The sequence below is a fragment of the Oryza glaberrima genome, chromosome 1 (genome assembly GCF_000147395.1).
Source record: "Oryza glaberrima chromosome 1, OglaRS2, whole genome shotgun sequence".
NCBI lineage: Eukaryota > Viridiplantae > Streptophyta > Magnoliopsida > Poales > Poaceae > Oryza > Oryza glaberrima.
This window is the reverse complement of record NC_068326.1, coordinates 21,286,163-21,307,735: the sequence shown is the minus strand read 5'-3', so window position 1 is coordinate 21,307,735 and position 21,573 is coordinate 21,286,163. Positions and strand designations below refer to the sequence as shown.

The 21,573-nt window shown below is 44.7% G+C and overlaps 5 protein-coding genes across 5 annotated transcripts; 2 read left to right on the top strand and 3 right to left on the bottom strand.

Annotated features, from left to right (window-relative positions):
* The first annotated feature begins 136 nt into the window (after positions 1–136).
* LOC127780334 (septin and tuftelin-interacting protein 1 homolog 1-like) lies at positions 137–1,881 on the top strand. Its single transcript, XM_052307267.1, has 2 exons — positions 137–769; positions 859–1,881. The coding sequence occupies exons 1-2, from the start codon at positions 137–139 to the stop codon at positions 1,879–1,881; spliced, it is 1,656 nt and encodes a 551-aa protein (XP_052163227.1).
* Positions 1,882–3,431: 1,550 nt separating this feature from the next.
* LOC127768929 (thiamine phosphate phosphatase-like protein) lies at positions 3,432–4,945 on the top strand. Its single transcript, XM_052294600.1, has 4 exons — positions 3,432–3,735; positions 3,821–3,942; positions 4,054–4,258; positions 4,601–4,945. Exons 1-4 carry the CDS (start codon positions 3,547–3,549, stop codon positions 4,943–4,945), a joined length of 861 nt encoding a protein of 286 aa, XP_052150560.1. The 5' UTR covers positions 3,432–3,546.
* On the bottom strand, positions 4,901–7,980 carry LOC127768908 (putative pentatricopeptide repeat-containing protein At3g25970). The gene is made up of 3 exons (XM_052294583.1): positions 5,342–7,980; positions 5,139–5,223; positions 4,901–5,049 (listed from the first exon to the last, which is right to left on the bottom strand). Exon 1 carries the CDS (start codon positions 7,898–7,900, stop codon positions 5,423–5,425), a length of 2,478 nt encoding a protein of 825 aa, XP_052150543.1. The 5' UTR covers positions 7,901–7,980; the 3' UTR covers positions 4,901–5,049; positions 5,139–5,223; positions 5,342–5,422.
* Positions 7,981–8,600: 620 nt separating this feature from the next.
* LOC127768919 (uncharacterized) lies at positions 8,601–11,822 on the bottom strand. The gene is made up of 5 exons (XM_052294590.1): positions 10,943–11,822; positions 10,787–10,839; positions 9,702–9,868; positions 9,480–9,628; positions 8,601–9,379 (listed from the first exon to the last, which is right to left on the bottom strand). The coding sequence occupies exons 1-5, from the start codon at positions 11,691–11,693 to the stop codon at positions 8,937–8,939; spliced, it is 1,563 nt and encodes a 520-aa protein (XP_052150550.1). The 5' UTR covers positions 11,694–11,822; the 3' UTR covers positions 8,601–8,936.
* Positions 11,823–12,540: 718 nt separating this feature from the next.
* Positions 12,541–19,257, bottom strand: LOC127770352 (serine/threonine protein phosphatase 2A 55 kDa regulatory subunit B beta isoform-like). Its single transcript, XM_052296021.1, has 14 exons — positions 18,820–19,257; positions 17,327–17,430; positions 17,129–17,224; positions 16,929–17,048; positions 16,469–16,636; positions 16,167–16,258; positions 15,322–15,440; positions 14,509–14,632; positions 14,255–14,378; positions 13,821–13,889; positions 13,619–13,710; positions 13,458–13,535; positions 13,187–13,254; positions 12,541–13,108 (listed from the first exon to the last, which is right to left on the bottom strand). The coding sequence occupies exons 1-14, from the start codon at positions 18,950–18,952 to the stop codon at positions 12,972–12,974; spliced, it is 1,524 nt and encodes a 507-aa protein (XP_052151981.1). The 5' UTR covers positions 18,953–19,257; the 3' UTR covers positions 12,541–12,971.
* Positions 19,258–21,573: the final 2,316 nt, after the last annotated feature.

Here is a 21,573-nt window from a genome sequence, read left to right as displayed (position 1 = left end):
AGTATTTTGTCGATACGTGTTTTTTTTATCCCGACGATTTGACCGGAGGCGAGTCGGTGGTCTAACTGTCGGGAGGTCACACCGGTGGCAGGGAGGCGATCCAACACACGACAAGGGGAGTAACACGGTTGTTTCCATGGCCTCCGTCGACTACGAGGGGAGAAACCAAGGTGGTGGTCTTCCCCACGGCGAGAGTAGTACTGCAGGAGAAACGCCGGATCTTGGCACTCCTCCTGCATCCTCCTTCAACACCAAGACTAGTGGCGTGCAGGAAACTGCGACGGCTGCAAGCAAATGCGTGCCCACCATCCACTTTGTGCGGGCGAGCTCCGGCGACACGGATCACCATCGTCTATCGTTGTTTTCCCCACCCGCTTACTGCATTTCCTACTATCCCCCGTTGCCGCCGCAGCCCGGGAGCCTGGCGACAAATCAGATAGTGGCGAGGTTGATGGCTCAGATGAACTACGAGGAAGGCGCCGGCCTTGGCAAGTACGGCCACGGGATTATCGATCCCATCAAGCCGACCATAAAGCACGGGAAAGGAGGCATTGGAAAATTCGAGTCACCGTACGACAGTGACTCGAATTATGACATGGGGCCGCCTGCAGAGCCCGAGCTCGAGCGGGGCACCGGTGAAGCAGAGCCAGAGGCCGTTGTCGACGCCGAGGAGGTCCGTGCCATGGACACGCTGCAGAGAGAACGCGAAGCCTATGCCGCCGCGCGGGCGCGGGAGCGGCACCACGAGTTGTACGGGCCTATAACATGCGTGGGCAACGCCCACCGAAACTCGACGCTGCCGACGACGACTGGGAGGGGATAACCTCTGGGTACACGGCGATCAAGCGCGCCTTGAAGGTGGTCCGGGAGCAGAGCGAGTCGGGAAAGCTCACGTTGGGCGGCTTGATCCACGAGTTCGCGGGAGTGAAGGCGAAGTTCCCGGAGGAGTACAGGACGAACCGTATGCCGTACAAGGCGATCAGCTTCGCAACGCCGCTGCTCCACTTGCAGCTGAGTCGACAGTACAACGCAAGTGAGTACGGAGGCACGGAGCCGTTGCTGAACCGTACGCTTGTCATGGTAGAAGCGCTCAAGGACATGCTAGGAGCTGACACGTCGGCGGCGTACCCTCGCCTGATCCACGATCTCGTGATGTCGCCACCCTTGGATGCGTGGAGGTGGAGGGCTGAGGAGCCGAAGCCGATGCTACGGTTCATCAATAGATGGAAGGGCCTCCTTCCGCAAGCTACCATGGATTCCATACTGGATGAGGTCGTCTTGCCGGAGCTGGTAGCCGCGGCGGACGTGTTTAGGCTGATGACGTGGTCGAGTAAGCCGAGCATTTGCGTGGGCATGTGGATTCCTCATCTCGGCCACGCCCGCCTACGAATAGTGTACATCATTATAAGCAGGCGGCTCAGAGATCGATTGTGCGGCGGGATCTCTGACTACGACTACAGGCTTGCGTTGCCATGGAAAAAGGTGTTCGATCCAGTGAGCTGGGACGAACACATCAAGCGGCATGTGCTGCCTCATATGAGGAAGGCTCTCCATGATCTCGAGATCTCGGTAAGAATGACTTGGCTACAAAACAACAACTTCTTCCCTCTTGTTATGAGGTGGGCATCCATCGTGCCGGTAAAGTACATGGTGCCACTTTTGATACAAGGGTTCTTCAAGAAATGGATGTACGCCAACTATCGGTACCTAATGGGCGAGAGGCCTCGGCTGGATGAGGCGATGGCTTGGTATGAAGTGTGGAAAGGGCTTTTCACGCCGGAACTGCTTGCGGAGAAGCGCGTGGTCGTGCAACTCGAGGCTGGCCTCGACATGATCAACCGCGCGACGCAGGGACTGGAGATAAGCGTGCCGGAGCATTAGAGCAGGTACAATTGTAGGCTATAAGCAAGCTATAAACACATATCGAGGAGATGAAAGAAGAGAGAGATGAGCAGCGGGCTACAGATTTGTGGTCAGCTACAGTACGGGCTTCAAGACATAATGTGTGTATAATAGGTGGGACCAGATATTAATAGTGTATAGTATATATTTATAGGTAACTATTATATGAATTGGCTACTAAATTGACTATAGACGATTTGGAGCCAGTAGTTGGCTATACTATTAAACTTGCTCTTACTAACATAAACTGCTGAGGTCTATGCGAGTTCGAGATGCTTAGCCCCTGCTAGTAAGAAGCTTGTATGTGTTAGATATGGAAAACTGAATTCATCCCTTAAGAGGATATCTCATCATTTCTTCATGTCACTTAAAAAGTCATTCAAAAAAATTTAAAAAAAATAGTAGGGTAGATCAATATGTGATATGCCACTTCACAAACATGCAAATTCAACTTATACAAATAGAAACAAAAATAACAAATTTGACTATGAATAGGACGCGTAAATCACGGTAAAATTTGTTATTTTTGTTTTGAATTGTATAAGTCGAATTTTAACTTGCATGTTTGCGAGAAAATATATCATATATTGATCTATCCTGATAAATTTTTTAGAAAACTTTTTATAATTTTTTGAACGATATGCACAAAACGAGGGGATGTCCCCTCGAGGAAAAAAAAACCAGTTCCGTTAGATATTGTGTTTACCAGGAATTTATGCATGACATCTACGATCATGTCGTGATATGAAGTTTAAGTTTAGTTTTCTTTTTTTTTTTTTTTTGCCTCTTAGCTTGTTATGTCTATACTATGTCTATGAATGTCATTTTTACTGGCTTTTGATTTAAACCCAGGGTTTGATTTCTTTTTTTTTTACGGAGGGGTAATATGAATGTTAATTTTTACTGGCTTTTGATTTAAACCCAGGATTTGATTTTTTTTTTTTGACGGAGGGGTAGACCTTTGCATCTTGTCGGTCAAACCATCAAAATAATGTCTACAGCACCTGTAACAACGAGAAACTCACGGTTTCCAAAAAATATTGATGCTCAATTTATTTATTCTTTTTTAATAGGTCCACGGAGGCTATTCCCACTTCCCAGTAGGTGGACGCATATCCTCAGTAGCAGCAGTGGTTGACGTGTAGGTACTACAGACGGACAATACCCGTCGGTTCCAGGTAGGCTTTTATTTATATATAGATTAAATATAAAAGAGATAATCGCTAAACAGATGTACTAAAATCGATCACCACGATCGATCTGCTAATGGTACCATGGGATACAGAATCAGAGAGCAAGCATGTGTAAGGAGGAGGGAGGCAGGCAAGTCAGCCTGGAGACGGCAGCGCGGGCAAACGGAGAACACAGGACAGGTCATATTGCGGATTGCGGTGGTGTGGTGGACGCGTAGAGTAGAACCCTAACAAGTCGCCACCGCCGGCCCAACAACCACCACCGGGGTGCGGGGTGCCTTGCGGCCTTGCCTATATAAAGCCGACACGGACGCCACGCCACCAAAGAAGTCACAAAGGAAATTTGCTTGCAAACGTTGGCGTCAGTCAGGCGCCGCCGTGCGTCGTCTGGCGACCGCGACTCCCTCTTGACCCTTCCGGCCTTCCCCCGGTCACCGTCGGAGCAGCTCAGATGGCCGCTGGCGTTGACGGCGACACGGCCGCCGCCGCCGCCGCCGCCGCCGGCGGCGGGGTGGTGGTGGTGTTCGACTTCGACAGGACCATCATCGAGTGGGACAGCGACGACTGGGTCATCACCAAGCTCGGCGCCTCCGACGCCTTTCGCCGCCTCCGCCCCACCATGCGCTGGAACCCCCTCATGGTACGATCACCCTGCGCGCGCGCACACACACAGAACACAAGAACATGCATAGATTGAACCTGCGAGGATGGGTGGCTTCTTCCAGGACAGGATGATGGTGGAGCTGCACGCCCAGGGGAGGTCGGCCGACGACATCCGCGACTGCCTCAAGAGCGCCCCCCTCGACGCCCACGTCCTCTCCGCCATCACCACGGCCTCGGCATTAGGGTACCGCACCATCAATGATCAATCCATCCACCTCTAAAGCTCTGATGGCGCCATGGATAATCTTTGGTGGTTGTGGTGGTTGTGTTCCACCTGTTGTGTTGTTTGTTGCAGGTGTGATTTGAGGGTGGCGAGCGACGCCAACGCCTTCTTCATCGAGACCGTGCTGGAGCACCACGGCGTCCTCGGATGCTTCTCGGAGATCAGCACGAACCCGGCGCGCGTCGACGGCAACGGCAGGCTGAGGATCTCGCCGTTCCACGACCCCGACGACAGCTCGCCCCATGGATGCAGCCTCTGCCCTGAGAACATGTGCAAGGTATGGACAGTAGGACACCAGCAGATTGACAGGTCAGTTCACATTTTTCATGTCAGCCTTTAGCGCGTCCGCCCCGATGCACGTGGCTGATGGAGACAAAAGAAACAGCATCATCTGTCCAAAAGAAACAGTATAGATAGATCATGGATAAAGCAAAGAGTGTGATGGATTATGCAATCTGAATCTTACACATAACAAATAAGAATATTGCATTGTTCAACAATTATAAGTATTAAAGTTTCTTTGCGCTAAAATCTTAGTGCATTTATTCAGATGAAGAGGGATATGAATAATGGAAAGCATGCATGGTCCCCCGCTAAAGTGTAGCTTTATCATGTGCAGGGCAAGATAATTGAGAGGATTCAGGCGACGGCCAATGGTAAAAGGCATTTCATCTACATTGGTGACGGCAGAGGAGATTACTGCCCCTCCCTTAAGCTAGGGGAAGGGGACTATGTCATGCCAAAGGAGAATTACCCCCTCTGGAATCTCATCAGCAGCAACAAACAGCTTCTCAAGGCCGAGGTTCATCCATGGAATAATGGCGAGGAACTCGAACAGACCTTACTTAAGTTGGTCAACAAGTTGATCACCCCACCTGCACAACCATCCCAATTTGAATATAAATGTGATATGAGCAATCCAGTATCCACTGAAGTAGGACAGGCTCTTCGTGTGCCACATTAATCTGTAACCAATTCTTTACTCACAATGGCAGGCAATATTGCCTTACCATTTCCATATGCCTCGACTAAGGAACTCTCCTCAGTCTGCATTTATCCTGATATGTGCTGTAATAAAAAGGATGCAATGATTTAACAGATGGATTTGCTGAAAGTGAAGGATAGCATGAGATTGAACTATATGGATTGAGACTTACTGAGTTACTGCCAGTTAAGTGGGCAACTATATAAGTCTTCAGACAAATCTACGTTTCCAGCAGTATAGTTTACCCTAAGATTAGCCTGTTTAAATCAGATAAAACAGTTCACCAATTAGCAGAGTTATGTAGATTGGATACTGAACACGCATCATGTACAATGATAATTCTCTTAAAAAAGATTCATCAGAACTAGATAATACCTGGAACCGGTTTTCTGGTCTGTGACTGCATTGGCATTTCAGATTGCAGGACCAAGATGGGTGAAATACACCACTCAAATTTTAGTATTTAGCGCACCCATCTTGTGACAGGAAAACATGTAACTTCCCATTGATTTCAATCCAGCTGCACCCTGGTTCCTTCTTTACTCCACGATCTACTAGCATACTCCTAAGTTTAGCAACATCATTCCACCTTTTTAAATCCGCATAAATGTTAGACAACAATATGCAAGAAGATATATCATCTGGTTGTGACTCAAACAATTTTTCTGCTGCTCGCTCAGCAATCTCAATGTTTCCATGCATCCTACATGCTCCAAGAATGGTCTTCCATAAGGATGCATCTGGGGTCAATGGCATCTCATTAATAAGAGATTCAGCCTCAGCTAGTTTTCCAGCCTTGGCCAGAATATCAACCATGCAAGCATAGTGTTCCAGTGTAGGAGTAATTCCGTACACACTACTCAGCAATTTGAAGTACCTCCTTCCCTCATCAAGTAATCCTGCATGGCTACAAGCTGAGAGGACACCCACAAATGTTATCTCATCAGGTACATTCCCCTCATCTATCATCTCTTGGAAGGCTTCCAATGCCTTATACCCATGACCATGTTGAGCATAACCACAGATGATTGTATTCCATTCAACTAAGTCATGTGTGTCTGACTCGTCAAATAGCATCTCAGCATCTGCTAAGTTCCCGCACTTTACATACATGTCAACTAAAGCACTGGAAACAACTGAACTGTTCCATCCTGATTTGATGGTATATGAATGCAGCTGGAGGCCACTGCCCAAGCACGCCAAATCAGAACAAACACTTAGCGAGGTAGCTAATGTGGCATCATTAGGCCTTTTGTTTTCTCGCAACATTGAGCGGAAGCATTCTATTGCCTTCTCACCTTCATCAGTTTTAGCATATGTTGACATAACAACTGTCCATGAGAACACATCTCTTTCTTTCAGTCGGTCAAATACCAAGCGTGCATTTGTAAAGCACCCAGCTTGCACATACATGTCAAGAAGCATTTTTGAAACATCATAATCTCCTTGAAACCCACTTTTAAGAACACATGCATGAACTTGACAACCAAACCTCAAGTCCATCAAGCTAGTGCAACACCTCAAAATTCCTACATAAGTATATTTATTTGCTAAAACACCTTCACAAATCAACTCCTTGAAAATCCTCAAACCATGCTCGCAGTTGTTTCCACTATAAAATCCAGAGAGAAGTGTGTTCCAAGAAGCTATGTCAGGCCCCTGCATAAGATCAAAGGCGAGAATCGCATCTTGAACAGCACCAGTTTTCACATACATACCTACAATGGCATCACACACTCCTTTTGTCCTAGAAAATCCACTCTTCACAATGTGTGCATGAATGCTGCGACATAGGTTCACATCACCGGTTCTTGATGCAACGATGGCTAAGCCGACAAATGTATATTGATTAGGTTTGACTCCCATGTCTGACATCTGCATGAAAATATCGAATGCTTCTGGAGCCATGTCATGCCGATCGAAACAAGAGATCATCAAACTGCAATGCACCACATCTGGTTCATCTATCCTGGCAAAGACCTCATAGGCATCTTCAGCCGACAGACACTTTGAATACATCTCAATAAGGCAATTGTTCAACACTCTTTCTGTTTCCAGCCCTCTCTTGATCACCAAACCATGCACAGCCTGACCAGATTTCGCAAGACCGAGCTCCATGCAGCACTTGAGAACAGTAGGTAAAGTATACTTGCTTATCTCATCACCAGATTCCACCAGCTTATCAAAAACAAGCATGACCTTGGCGTAGTCACCATCCCGAGCATACTCATTGAGCAGAGCATTCCATGACACATCGCTTCTCACCGGCGAGTCCAACAAGGCTCTCTCAGCAACATCCACCTCGCCACAGCTCACGTAAGCCTCGACCAAGGAAGAAGAGACGTATGGATCAAGCAAACCTTCCAGCTTCACCGCCTGAGCGTGCACCTGAGGCGTAAACCCCAGGTCCGAGCCCACCGTGCAGGCCTTCAGCGCCGCGGCGAGCGCGAACCCGTTGGGGACGACCCCTTCCTCGCTCATCTCGGCGAACAGCCGGAGGGCAGCACCGGCATCTCCCGCCGCGGTGATAGCGGAGACCATGGCCGTCCAGGCGACGACGTCCCGGTGCGGCATCCCGTCGAACACGCTGCGTGCGTCCGCGAGGCGGCCGCACTTGCAGTACATGTTGAGCAGCGAGTCGTGCAGGAACGCGTCCGGGCGCGGCCCGGACCGGAGCAGGCGCGCGTGGAGGGCCTTCCCGCGGCGGAGCGCGCGGCTGGCGGCGCAGCCCTGGAGTGCCGCGGCGTAGGACCGGAGCTCCTCGGCTCGGAGTCGGAGGCGCTCATCATCGCGCGGAGACGGAGAGGGGACCGAGGGGTGCGCCGCGGCGAGGCGAGAGGGGAGTGGCGGTGGCGGTGGCGAGGGAGGAAGGCGGCGGTGCGAGCGGGAGAGGAGGGGCTCGTGGTGAAGAGCAGGGAGTGAGAGGGAAGCCATGGCTCGCCTCACCTCCCCTTGCCGCAAGGAGCAGCCAAGAATGACACTCCGATGACGCGGAGAACGGCAAATACGCCTATCTCCCGAGGAGGCGTATTTTAACAGGAACGCCTCTCTTGCAGGAAGGCGTATTACAATTTAGAAGAATCTCTTCTATGTACTGAAGACAGCATTCATGAGCCATGACAATATCTATCTATTACTCTAAAGACAAATATGTCATGACAAATCTGATTGAAGACAGTGTTCATGAGTTATGACAATATCTATCTATTACTCCCTCCATCCCAAAAAGTATCAACATCAAGTATTATGTTGGATTTTTATGGGACGGAGAAAGTGGAGCAGTGAAGACCGTGTTCATGAGTCATGACAAAACCTAGTATGTTGTAACAAACGGCGCTCAACTGAATTCTGACTCACGGAGTTCACATTTTATGCTTTAAAGGGATCACATGATTCCCATCTTAACGGCACAAGCAACTACTCTACAACATCTAAACGTAACTTGTGATGCAACACCTCAATTTTCACCCGAGCGTCCTACCGAGCAATCCACCGATATTTCACGTCTTCACCATGATCGTCACAGAAAATAGCAACTCTACACAGAACATGCCAATGTTGCAATGTAGAAACACTAATCGTAACAGCTACACAAATGCTAGGATTTCACTAACTTAAAAGATGTTCCGTGGGATAACATAAAAGGTACTCTTCTCTTACAGAAGTCTTTAAAGTAGATCTACATTTTGAAGTCTCTATTGCATATAGAAGAGAACATGATATATAGTTTGTAGCATCATGCATCGAGTCTAAGTTAGCTAAGCAGTTACTACTATATCGGTAAGCCTGGCTGGGGTCGGGCTCTGCGTTGCAGATTATTATCCTAGAATCCCGCTTCATTCATCATCCAGACAGAAGCTGCATGACATCCTACAGAAGGGGAACCTGAAGCAACAGCAATCGTCCCAACTCCAGACTCGCCAAAAGACTCTCCCAAGTAAGCATTAGCGGATGGTTTCCTCTCTATCCATCAATCAGTTTCTTCCATCTCATCATCAGACTGTGGATTCTCTACCTCACTACCACTGCTCATACCATTATTTGCCGACAAGAAGTAATCCTTCACTGAGCTGTCTTCAACCTTGTACTTCACAAACTTGACCACATTTGCGTCTTCAGCCCCGCAATCCTTCCTTTTCCTCATGCCATTAGCCATCGCCTTCATAGACTGAGCAGCAGCCATAAAAGCATTGTCTGCTGTTTCCATCTCAACAGCTTCTTCATCCTCACCAGCTCTTGTGTCCATAACCTCCCCACCGCTCTGCTTGTCAATGAAGAAAAGGTCAGCATCTGAGTGAGTCATCCTGCTCTGGTAACCATTCTTGACCTCGTCATACATCAGCCTCTCCCTAATCCTGGAAACATTCTCTCCAAATACTTTGAAGCCCTTATCTTCCAGATCTACAAGCCACTCTGTCAAAAAGCAAACATATAGGGATTTTATTAGTTACTCTATAAAAACATCGACCCACTCTACTGAAAATCAAGTGAATCATGCTATATCAATACATACTGAGAAGAGCTTGTGGTGTGATAGCAGCTGGTTTGCTGAGTTGGTTGAAGCCAACTTGACTAGTAGCGCACTTGGCAAAATAAGTGGGGATGTTTGAAGTGAAGAAGGCATTCATGAAAGACATCGCCCTTCCTTGATCACCTTTGCTCCTGTCAGAAGGAAATGGAATGAGGAGAAATTTCTAACATCAGCTAAGTTCCGGTTACACAAACACTTTATCACCTGGCGTCATTGATGGCATCATGAGTGATAAGCAATCTTGACACATAAAGGGGCAAAAGGGAGCTATCAGCTTGATCAACTCCTGCTCCTTTGTTAATGAAAGAATAATCCACCAAAATCAGAGCATCATAAAGGACATCTCTCACCAAGATTTCATCATCAGCACTCTGAATTATGCATAAGAAACCAATATGCAGCATCAATAAGATGGCACAAAATCCCAGCAATGGCATCGTCACAACCCACATTCGATGGCTAATAACTAACAGCTCACTCTTCTAAATGAAATATTACCAGAGTAAATGAAGGAAACTGATCAAGTAGTCATCTACTCAAGGAACACATAAGAACAAGTGCGATATACAAAATAAATTAGTTTCGCAACAATATATGATGATTATATTGGTGAACTTAATTAATTAGGGAGTAAATAATATGGCCATGATCAGCATTTCCTTATAAGTAAACAGTATAACGAATAATATTTGTTCAGGCAACATCAAGTTTGCTAGCTTCTCACAACACAGCATAGTCATTCCTAGTGAATATCATATTATCAATTGAATAAAAGGGTGTAAGAATATCCACAGTTCAGACTTCAACCTGTTTGCTCATCCCAAAGATGAGATAGAACTCCATCCCAATTCAGCCTCCTTGAGGATACATCGACAGCAATAATGGTACAGTAACACCAGCATTGGGAAACATAATATTCCTAATACTGTTCTCCTCTTTAATTTCCGCAAGTTAACACAGACTCCTGAGTCCAAGCACAATTGAAGTACAAAGGAACAAGTTGCAGAGTTCTTATTTCACAAAGGTAATTTGTGCTAATTAACTAAACACACAACAGATAATGATAAACCTGAGCATACACCCGCTTGTTAATTCAAGGCATGAGCTTATTAAGTTAATTTCAAATCCTAGGCTTCTTGTGATACATATTGGAATGACAATACTGTGGAAATACAATGTTCATGATGCCGAAATGCATTAAGAGGCTAGTGCATACTACCCCTATGTTGCTAGCCTAGTCATACACTAACTATATCCCTCAAATCAATCATTAAGCATGAAACACGTACCAGTAGTGAATAAACAGGTAGCGGAGGATTCACGAGCATGTTCAGCAGAACCCCTGCGAAATCCATCAGCACAACGGTCATCACAATCGGGTCACTGCACCTGAATCCTAAGAGAAACCATGATACAAACACAGGTAGCATCATATCAAGTCTTACCGAAGAATTGCTGGTTCTGGAAGACCGAGATGGAGCTCACTGCCCAGATCCTGAGCTCCTTCTGCAGCTCGGAGCGTGACGCGCCTGCCGCGCCCTGCACCTTGAGGCAGAGCCTGAGCAGGAACGCCTCGGCAACCACCGCCCCGGCGAGGAAGGCGACGCTGCAGCCTTCCCTCATGAGCTCCCGCCTGGCGTCCTCCCCGACAAGAGGGAAGAGCACCTGGAACGGGCACCTGTCCCTCGAGTGGCGCACGCTCCACACCTTCACCAGCTCGCCGAAGGCCGGCAGCAGGCTCCCGGCGTCGGCGCCATCGCCGGCGGCGGGGGCGGCGCGGCTGCTGCAGATGCTGATGTAGCTGAGGACGGCCTCGACCAGGGCCTCGGCCTCCCTCCGGGGCTTGGCGGAGTGGTAGAGCTCGGAGACGACGGGGGCGAGGAGGGCGAGCGGCTTGGCGGCGGAGCGGGAGGAGGCGGTGAAGGCGGAGAGGAGGTGGAGGAGGCTGCGGAGGTCGCCGGGGTTGTCGTGGAAGGAGAGCGCGGAGAAGAACCAGACGGCCTCCAGCGGCGGGTCCGGGTAGGTGTTGAGCACCCGGGAGAAGAGGGAGCGGAAGTTGGTGAGGTCCGGGTCGGGCGCGGCGGAGACGGCAGCGAGGAAGCGGGAGGTGGAGTCGCGGAGGAGGGACTCGAGGCTGGAGAAGCAGCAGGCGGCGCCCATGGAGGGGAAGTCCACCACGATGGAGCCGGCGGCCATGGCGGGAGGGGGAGGCGGAGGCGGGTGGATTCGGAAGCCGGTGGGGAGGAGGGGGGCCGAAACCCTAACCCTAGGTTTCGAGGGGAGCAGAGCGAGGGGAGAAGGGGAAGGGGTTTGGTTGGGGAATGGGGGAGGAGTTCGAAATGGTCGTGGGGCGTGAGGGGTTTTTGAAGATGGAAGGGGGCGGGGAGGGGGTGACACTGGTGGGTGGGTCCCACATGTCATTCGGCGATGGACCGTTGCGTTCGGCTCAGCTTGAGTTTGGGGGAAAAGGGGGCCCAGTAAAATATTTGGGCTAGAGGTATCGTGGGTTGATGACCACTTGACTTGAGACCGTGTGGATTCGAGGCCTAGTGAGATACTTGGGCTAGTACGGATTATCTTATCTATGAGCTTCTTTTTTTTTTATTATTGCGTACTAACCACGGGCTTCTCTCAAAACAAGCGAAAGCGACGAAAAAAGACGTTCGTCTGCTGTGCGCGTGTGGTGTGACATGAGCGTGGTGTTTCTGTGTGTCATATGCAAGTCAAAGTGTACCCTCACAAGTAAAAAACATTTCCAGAGGTAGTACTAGTACTTATTTGCACAAGACTTATGTAAGAGTCAAGACATGACGGTATATTTTTCCTAGAATGATTTGAAGCATACAATGTGAAAATTATATTGACCAAACTAATACAAATCATAAGCAAATAAAGGGCTTAGACAAGTCGGGAGAGCAGAAAAGATGGCACATGTCTGCATCTGGTTTTGATGCTCATCCATTTTGCATTACGTCGCATAACGACGGACTGCTACCCAGGCATTCGGTAGGAAAGAAAAGCTACGGCACATAGGAAAGAAATATCACTTTTGTAAAAACAAAATTATCAAAAGCTTCAGTGCCTCTGTCCTGAAGTTACAAGACCATAATTTCAACATGAATACAACGGAAGATCATCCCCTTATCATCTAACCACAGATTCCCAACAGTTCTTGTTCCTTCCAAATGTCGAACTAGAAATCTTATCTTTTAAATCTAAATGAACCTATAAGGGAAAGACAGGCCTTTCCCCTCGAAAAAAAATAATCAGAATCAAGCTGCTTCCCGGGAATGATCGAGTCACTTCCTCTTGGACTCTGGACAGCTCTATATGGCACTCAAAAGAACAGCATGTGACCGGCCCAAAAAAAACACCACTACCAGCAACTCCCTGCTCTGCTGCACCAGGGGTTAAAACACTTCTCACCGGGAGCAGCTACCAAAAATACTGTCGCTCTTCTTATCCCCTCCTTGTTTATGCATAGTACATGTACAAGCTGTTCGCAGCGGCACAAGCAATTAAATTTTCGGATGGGTGCCATGCTAGATGGAGCAACTTTGTGCTCAGATCGTAGGAATTTCCATTGGCCTCTATTCCGGTGCTTTCAGCACCTGCATAAGGATTCAAAATTAGTAGTTGAAATGACGAGCTTCTACAAAGTTAAACATGCTACACATCATGAAGGTAACCTCGTCTAACAACTCTTGTCAGAGTGCTTAGAGATCTAGCAGGCCTTGTGGGATTCTGAAGTTGCCTCCTGGTTACACATTAGACAAATAAGAGTGGAAAAGATGTTAGTGCCAATAGCTGAATTTGAAATACTCCACTTCATTGGAGCAAATGGGACTGGTAGAGGCGCATCAGATGAACACTATTATAGTTAGTTTTACAGGCAGAAATAAACAGCAGATGTGTACAGTATAAAGTTAGCTTCCATTATTCATATAGGAGAAGGATTACCTAGTAGGGTTTCGAGTTGCCTCAAGTGTCGTTGCCTCATTGCTACCAGTGCCACAACCAAACACACGAAAAATGTTGCTGAAAGAGCATACATCAACTAACAATTAGTTCACATGAAGGAGACCGAGCAGTACCATAACTGAGATGAGCAAAAGCAACACCTGTAAGAACCAGTTGCTACTCGCAATCCATCTCCGCTTTGACAGCACTCAAACTTATCAAAAATGGAATCATTTTCATATAAATCACATAGCTGCAGTTTCAGGAAGCAATACATGAATCAGAGTTACTCCAGTGAAATAGTTTTTTGTTCATGATCCTCAAAGAAGTATGGATTATTCATCTTAACATGTACAGAATTACCTTGGGCCTTAAATACTCATGAACCTGGAATGTTGCAACTGGACCAGAGTTCATGTTAATATCCCAAAGCTGGAACAAAAGGAAAAAATTATATGAACACAAAAACATCGAAGTAACAGCTGCAGAAAAATAACACCTCTATGGCTACAGAAAATAGTATAAATCACCAGCTTCCCAGAATGTAAACCATAGCGGTTACAATGAATATAGAGACCATAATAGTGAAAAATGAAGTATGAAACATCTGAGGCAGTATATGCAATGCAGTGCAGATATGTAGATGATCATCTAAAGGTAGCCCTGCTAATCTGGTTATCCTGTCTAGGGATAACTGAAGCATGATGTAGCCAAGTAATATCCAAAATAATCAATGCTTCTTGATGACTAAGATCAATAAAAAGTAAAGGGATGTCAACAGGTAAACTGGTACAGACCTTCAGTGTCATGTAATCACGACTGAGAATATGTCTCCCATCCTTGGAAAACTTTATGTCTGAAATCGAGGCTATAATCTCGGTAAAGAATGATCTTGAACCTGGGGCCTCATGCTGCTCAAAGCTACACACATAGAATAGGAATAGCTATAATAAAAAATAGTACGAACAAGACAGGCCAATCCACCAGATGCTCATCCAAATAAACTATGTTGAATATTGAAAAAGAGTATGAGTAACAAATGAAAACTCACAGTTGGGAATGAGTGTCACAAAGGGCTGACTGCCTCAGGTCAACAAGTCGAATGGAGCCCTTTGAGCTACTATAAGCCAATGTATTACAGTGAGTAGGGTGGAACTCAGCAGATGTTATCACCTCTGCACACAATACAATAAAATAATATCAATAAATACATTGGGCAGATAGATGATACTCCCTCCATCCACAAAAGTTACACATATTTCACATTTGAGTTTTTCCAAATAAGTGGTTCCTATTTGTAGTCTTTATGCATTTAAGACTTAAATGAAGAGATAAATTAAATGTTTTATTAGATCCCAAGGAGTCCTCTAAATACTCATTGGTTGCATGCTTGCATTCACTACTTGATTTTGTAACATCCAAGGTGATTTAATTTCTCCTTGGTCTTGGTGTCAAAAGTAATATGTCTAACTTTTGTGGATGGAGGGAGTACCTCTTAATTTGAAAGGTGTAGTAAAACAACAAAGGTCGGTTAGGATACACTTGCACAAAAACCAGTAAACCATCTTTGACATACAAACTTAATTATCACACAAATCCATTTTACTAAAACACATCTTAGCTTAGCTGACTTATTTGTCATAATTGCATGCAAGGAAACAGTGTTAGCAGTTAGCATAATGCAGAACTGTTTGAATACATGACAATTCAGAATGACTAGACCATGGGTTGAACATCAGTCACATAATTTTGCTTACTGTAGCTATATAGGACTGCACTTTTTTCCCATTGTGTGAGAAAAGGCTGTATATGTTAATACTCACTAGTCAGCATAGCTAAGAGTTTGAAGATTTGAAAGTTATACCAGTCAGGTCCTCCATGTTTGTAGGTTTAACATCAATAATGTTAAAACTTTGGTTGCTAATTTCCAAATTCCAAAGATTTATCCGCAAATCATCTGCTGATATGAAAGTCTCACCATCACTGTGGAAAAAAAAAAGAGCAGGCAACAATATGTCACTACATAAAACTCGAAAGGGTACATTACATCTAATCGAATGTATATGAGATGCACATCAGCAAAATATATAGCAAACACACATGGAAAGTAGGAGGTGGTGTATTAAATTATCTATAGCTGATGGCATACAGCTCAATCACAGACGATATTACTACAGATGACAAATTTTCAGCGCGCACACAAATACGGCACAAGCATCAAAAATCTCCTGTGGAGAATGAATTGACTATAGCGATCTTGGGCTACAGGGTTCAGATGAACTTCCCAAAACTATACAATATTACTACAGAGGTAGTAGATATGAATCTGTTAGGCTTTCGCTACCCTGATTTCCATACTAGTTAAGGCACATTAAGGTATGTTTTACATTGAGATTATCAAACAAAGAGTCCCTAAAAGGATATTGAGAACTTTATTCTGGTATGTCAAAGAGCAAATAAATTTGGCATATTGTGGGATGCAAATTTATCATATATGCAGAAACTGTGAAGCTAGGTGGCTTGGTTGGTTACAAATATGCTAGATGCAGTTATCATGTGCAAGGTGAAACCAAATAAGCTTTTGCCCTTAAGAAGGCCCTTTTCTAGCAACACTCATTTGGAGCTAATGGCCGTGGTCATATTCAATAGCAACAAGTTCAAATAATATCTATTATACAACTAAATAAAAAAATTAATAATGTAGAAGACCTGTTATTTGAAATAGAGTTTATATGGTAGTCATGTGCATGCGTAAAGACTCTTCGGCAACTTGCAGCAAGACTTGTTTCTTGGCTTGTAACCTGTCATACAAAGTTAAGTAAATATAACAAATCAAAGAAATAAAGTTACAATAAACACAGGAAATACATATGAGGCAATAAAAACAACTGAATAGTTGAAGATGCATGCTAGGCACAACAGAAATGGCAGGAATTAGCTCAATAATACTGTCTGAGACCAATTTCGAATAGATTTTCTTGTGGTAATGAAAATTTTAAGTTCGGTACTACCACCACAGGCAGGCGAAGCGAATTGAATCCAACAGGTTTTGAAATGCCACCATTTGGGAGATATGCGCTCGAACCACTAGCATTACTGCCAGCAGGTCTACCATTTGCAGATGCATTTGAAGGGCTCAAATTCATCTCAGATACCTTTTTGACCTTCTTTTCTTGAACCTACAAATAAAAAAAAAAAAACTCCGATTAATATAGCTCAGGTAAGTACAAGAATAAAAGAATAATCCATTGCCAGGGCAAACTTTTGGTAGCAAATAAACCTGGAAAGGACAGAGTACATTAAGCATTTAAAAAGCATTTTTCAAGATGTTAAAATGTGTAAAGCAAATTTTGAACATCAGAAAATTCAAAATTATCACTGAGTTGCACATACATATGTAAAGAAGCATGCAACAGTTTAGCAATACTGGTTTACAAGAAATTTCTATGATTTCTAAATGATGAATAATACCTTCCAAAACTTTATTGTCTTATCATTTGTGGACAGAAGAAACAATGCTCCATTTGCTGTTTGGCACCACTTTATCTTGTTAATCTTCTCTTCAATTTCCAAGCTCTTAAGGTAATCAAACTAATCGCATGACAAGACAAATTAGTTAAACAACAGAAATTACAGGTACTTCACTAAGCAGTTAGTCTTGTACAATATACCTCTGGTTCATGGCTTTGAAACTCAGTTTTGTAGCGAAATTCAGGATGCCTGCTAACGGAATAATCAACTTTCTCAGCCTCTTTTCTACAGGCATTCTAAGGGAAACAGAAAGAAAATATGTTCAGTCATCAGAGTGAGACAAGACAAGGTCATATGACTTCCTTTGTGAAAATGCACAGTCAGTTCCATATACATACATCCTTGGCATCTGTCCTTTCAAACAAAACAACTCGCCCCCCTCTGTCCCCAGTGGCAAGATGCTGTCCTGATTTATTGAATTCTATTGCTGATATGATGTCCACTACACAAAGGAACAAGAGAAACATAGTAATGTTAAAGCAGTTCACAACCATATTATACTCCGTCACTCTATTATTTAATATCAAGAAATAAAGGGAAGAAACATGTATTACAGCAGGCAAAACATCCACATTCAACACATGATTTCCCTGGTGCACGTGTATACAAGCAATGACTAAAAACTAAGACAACTGGAGGAGAAAATAACACAAATTGTTGCAAGTCATGTGTAACTTCAAAGATAGAGGTAAAGATACTCAATATATATACTAAGATAATGTTATAGAGTATTTTGGTTCTGCCTCTGATAACCAACACAATGGAAAAACAGAAAGACCTAGGAAATTGAGATCATTAATAGAATATTCATGTTACTTCAAAATGTGAGTACAAAATGCAGAGAATGAAATAAGCAATGGATCACATTAGAATTGCAGAGTAAATCTTTAGTTTCTATTAAAAGTTTTGCATTTCAGATATATGACCGGTGACAATGCAACAGGTCCATTTTAACTGGGGTAGAGAAGAATAAAAAAAATATTTTCTTCATTGATATATCAAGCTTTATCTGAATATTCCAATAGTTTGTCAGACAGCAAACTCCTGTGCTCTCGACACAACAACACATCAGTAGCAAAGCAACAGCATGAGTCCCAAAAGGCATTTATGAGTCCAAGGCGCACACATCGCTAAATCCATGTTTGGAATTCTCCATTAGTCGCGTAACAATTTGTCGGCTAGCGACCATAATCGGATGCAGCACCACAACAGGCCATATCATGTGCAAACTCTAGTGCACACCATTCACATTATTGAGCTTACTTAAGCAGAAGAGGAGAACATCATAGATCATCTGCACTCGGCGACAACATTTATCACCTGGCGAACGCCACCCTGAATCCATAACTGTAGTTGCATATATACTAATAATCCTACAATGGCATTCAGCTAGATTCCGACAGAGTGCACCCTACCACCCTATCAGTCCATCACCCATGAAACCACCTCAGCTGCACCACCGAATTGCACAGTGCCTCACATCTACAAGTCAAAACTACCTGCGTGCTACACACGACAGGATAAAGGCACTGATCTGGAGGAGAGGGAGCAGCAAATTCCACATCCATGACACCTAAGCATCGGGCTATAGCGCATCGCATCCGAAGCAACCGCTGCCGCAGCGAATTGGTGACTCGATCTAAGCATCAGGCCCCCCCGACCATGGGCATCCCATCGCCCATTCACCGCCCGTCACCTCGTACCCAGCTCCGGAGCACAGGAACACTAAGATCCAGCAGCTAGCAGCACCCAGAGCGCCCCAAAAAAATTAAAAAAAAAAACCCACGACGACGAGAGGGGCCGAGAGGGGACAAGCGATGGATCGTCTTACCATCCTGGACCTCCTCCCCAGCGCTGCGCTCGCCGAACACCTGCGAGAACCTCCACTCGGGCGGCGAAGGCGAAGCCTGTGCCGGGGACGACGCCGCCGCGGCGGGCTCGGGTACTACCGCCTCCCCGTTCATCGTGCCCCCCCGCGCGGCGATGCGGCGGGATCGGATGCGTCCGCGTGGGCGGGGTGAAGGCGGGGGGGGGGGGGGGGGGGGGGGCGGCGGGATCGGGTGGGGGGAGGCTGGCGGCGGACCACCGGCGAGAGGAGAAGGGCGGGTGCGCTACGCGAGCGCGGCGAGGCCGGCGAGGGTTTGGGGTTTCATGGGGGGTGGAATGGAATGGAATGGCCAATGGAATGGAGAGGAAGAGGAGACGAGGAGAGGAGAGAGGAGGGAGGAGAGCGAGATGGGGAGGAGGGGAGGAAGGGAGAGGAGAGGAGGAGGTGGTGGGGGCAAAGGCTTCGATACGACAAACGGAGAGGGAAGAGACCAAAAGAATTGGTTTTTTCTTTTCTTTTCTCGCTCTCTCTCTCTCTCTCTCTCTCTGTGTTTTGTGTGTGTGTGTGTGTTTTTTTTTTGTCATCCTTCCTTTTGGGTTTTCTATTCATGTTTTGTGTGCCATCTCCAAGGAGATTGCTAAGCGATGGAAAATATAATATTTTTTCCACGAATGAGAAATGGTTGTAAGTTTTAACTCTAGCCAGTTGGGCATTGTGTTTTGCTCCAAAAAGTAAGTATATTGTTATGCTGGTTGTTGTTTCTTTATGACCATTGGATAAAGAGAAACACCGAAAAATTTTTTACATATCGTTCCATAACATGTTGGGTGCTTATTATATATCAGTGTAAGCTAATAAATGTAATAAGTTGCTTAAGATATTACTAGCAATTACATTGATGATTGGGTTATTGTAAAAACAAAAGGAGTATATGGACGTTGTTAAGTCGGTTACAAATTTATGAATATAGTAAGGTGGTGACACTATTTAATTACATTGTACCGGTTATAAAACAAAAAGAGTTACATCACCCTAGTGCACTTTTATTTTGTTACGACGGACCTGTTTACTTCTATACTATTATAAAAATTAAAGATGTTTTCACTGGAATTTCAATACATCATCCGTATTTCAGTTAGTATATATCGTTTGTATCCAATTCGATATGAGTTTAGAATAACTATTATACACACATATATCAGCCCAACACAACCCAACCTCCCAACATCATCCTGCCACCCTATCATGTGGGCCTCCACTCGGCGCCTCGCACGCCCCTCCCCCAACCGGTGTATTTTTTCTTTCCCTTTTTCCTTTTTATTTTTATCCTTTTTCTCTCGATAATCCTGACCCTCTCCCTCATCTTCCAATCTCCTCTTTTATCCTCCTTTTCTCTTTTTTCCTCTTTTTTTCTCTTCCAAATATCTCTCCTCATAATATTTTTCTTTTGAATTTATCATTGTTTAAGGTATGTATGTAGCAATTTTGTTACTTTACAAATGATTTTCGTCTATATAAAAAAATTACTAACTGAATAACTAAAATTTTAATATTTGATCAATGAGATATAGTAAAATGCACATGTGTCAACTTATGGAATAGCCACCCGATCGATTGTGAAGCTATAAAAACTTCTGGAATGCATCAACCTCATTTGATGATGCATGAAGCATGTGCAACCTAGTTCAATGTTATATATGATTTTTGACTTTGTTTTGCTATTGTTTCAGTTTGTCGTTTAAATTGAGAGTTTTTATCAGTCATGAAAATTATTTACACATGTTGCAACGCACAAGTATTTTTTTCTAGTCTGTACAAAAATAAACCTTACCAAATTTTAAATTACCAAATATTGCCATTGCCGATATTTGGCTATACCAATTTTTTTCTCTGCAAAGTGAACATGCCCTACGTACTAATTTTCTTACGCATTTTGTTTCATAATATTTTGTTCACCGAGGAAATCAAATTAGTGCGTAGGGTTGCCTCGTTAACTCGGCTGTTTTTATTTTTCGCTTTCTCCTTTATGTACAATCTGGACAGGAGTATCGGGAATAATATATCTTATCAGTACTAACTTCATAGCTTTGCGGTACTATTCCACTATATACACACACGGTGGAAGTTGGTAAGAGTGGCCCTGATGAACATGCTAATTGCTATCAGCTGTCTTTTCAATATTTTTCCTACTGCTCCCTCCGTATTTTAATATATGACGCCTTTGACTTTTCGACCAACGTTTGACCATTCGCTTTATTTAAAATTTTTGTGCAAATATGAAAATATTTATGTCATGCTTAAAGAACAATTTGATGACAAATCAAGTCATAATAAAATAAATAATAATTATATATATATTTTAAATAAAACGACATTGGATAAAAAATTAACGGCGTGATTAAGAAAATATGGAGGTAGTACTAGTTTTGTTGAGATCAATCCCTCTTCTTTTTCTCCCTCCGATCTCTAATCCTGTAGAACGTGTGCACTGGGACAACAGATTGTGACGATAGGTTCCTTGTTTCTAGCAAGGAGGTAAGTAAAAGCCATTGCGTGATGGCAACTTGGGTAAAGAACTGGCTGCTAATTAACCAAAGCATGGCTTGCTGGTTAGTAGGCTACAGCTGTAATCTGTGAGTACTGGCATTACCAAATCCCTCTGACGAAAGCTGCGATAGCAACGTTAATTAAAGGCAAGATGAAGAAAAAAAACACTGGCATGACATGACATCAAGCCATTTTAACCTGTCTCTTAGA

Coding starts and splice junctions, on each gene's coding strand:
- LOC127768919 (XM_052294590.1), bottom strand. CDS start 11,693: ATGGCCGCCGGCTCCATCGTGGTGGACTTCCCCTCCATGGGCGCCGCC. Junction 9,629..9,701: donor GATGCCATCAATGACGCCAG/GTGATAAAGTGT, acceptor TCCTTCTGACAG/GAGCAAAGGTGATCAAGGAA. Junction 9,380..9,479: donor CACACCACAAGCTCTTCTCA/GTATGTATTGAT, acceptor GCTTTTTGACAG/AGTGGCTTGTAGATCTGGAA.
- LOC127780334 (XM_052307267.1), top strand. CDS start 137: ATGGCCTCCGTCGACTACGAGGGGAGAAACCAAGGTGGTGGTCTTCCC. Junction 770..858: donor TGTACGGGCCTATAACATGC/GTGGGCAACGCC, acceptor CGCGCCTTGAAG/GTGGTCCGGGAGCAGAGCGA.
- LOC127768908 (XM_052294583.1), bottom strand. CDS start 7,900: ATGGCTTCCCTCTCACTCCCTGCTCTTCACCACGAGCCCCTCCTCTCC.
- LOC127770352 (XM_052296021.1), bottom strand. CDS start 18,952: ATGAACGGGGAGGCGGTAGTACCCGAGCCCGCCGCGGCGGCGTCGTCC. Junction 14,379..14,508: donor TGTGACACTCATTCCCAACT/GTGAGTTTTCAT, acceptor CTATGTGTGTAG/CTTTGAGCAGCATGAGGCCC. Junction 13,109..13,186: donor GACAAGAGTTGTTAGACGAG/GTTACCTTCATG, acceptor ATCCTTATGCAG/GTGCTGAAAGCACCGGAATA.
- LOC127768929 (XM_052294600.1), top strand. CDS start 3,547: ATGGCCGCTGGCGTTGACGGCGACACGGCCGCCGCCGCCGCCGCCGCC. Junction 3,736..3,820: donor TGCGCTGGAACCCCCTCATG/GTACGATCACCC, acceptor GGCTTCTTCCAG/GACAGGATGATGGTGGAGCT. Junction 4,259..4,600: donor GCCCTGAGAACATGTGCAAG/GTATGGACAGTA, acceptor TATCATGTGCAG/GGCAAGATAATTGAGAGGAT.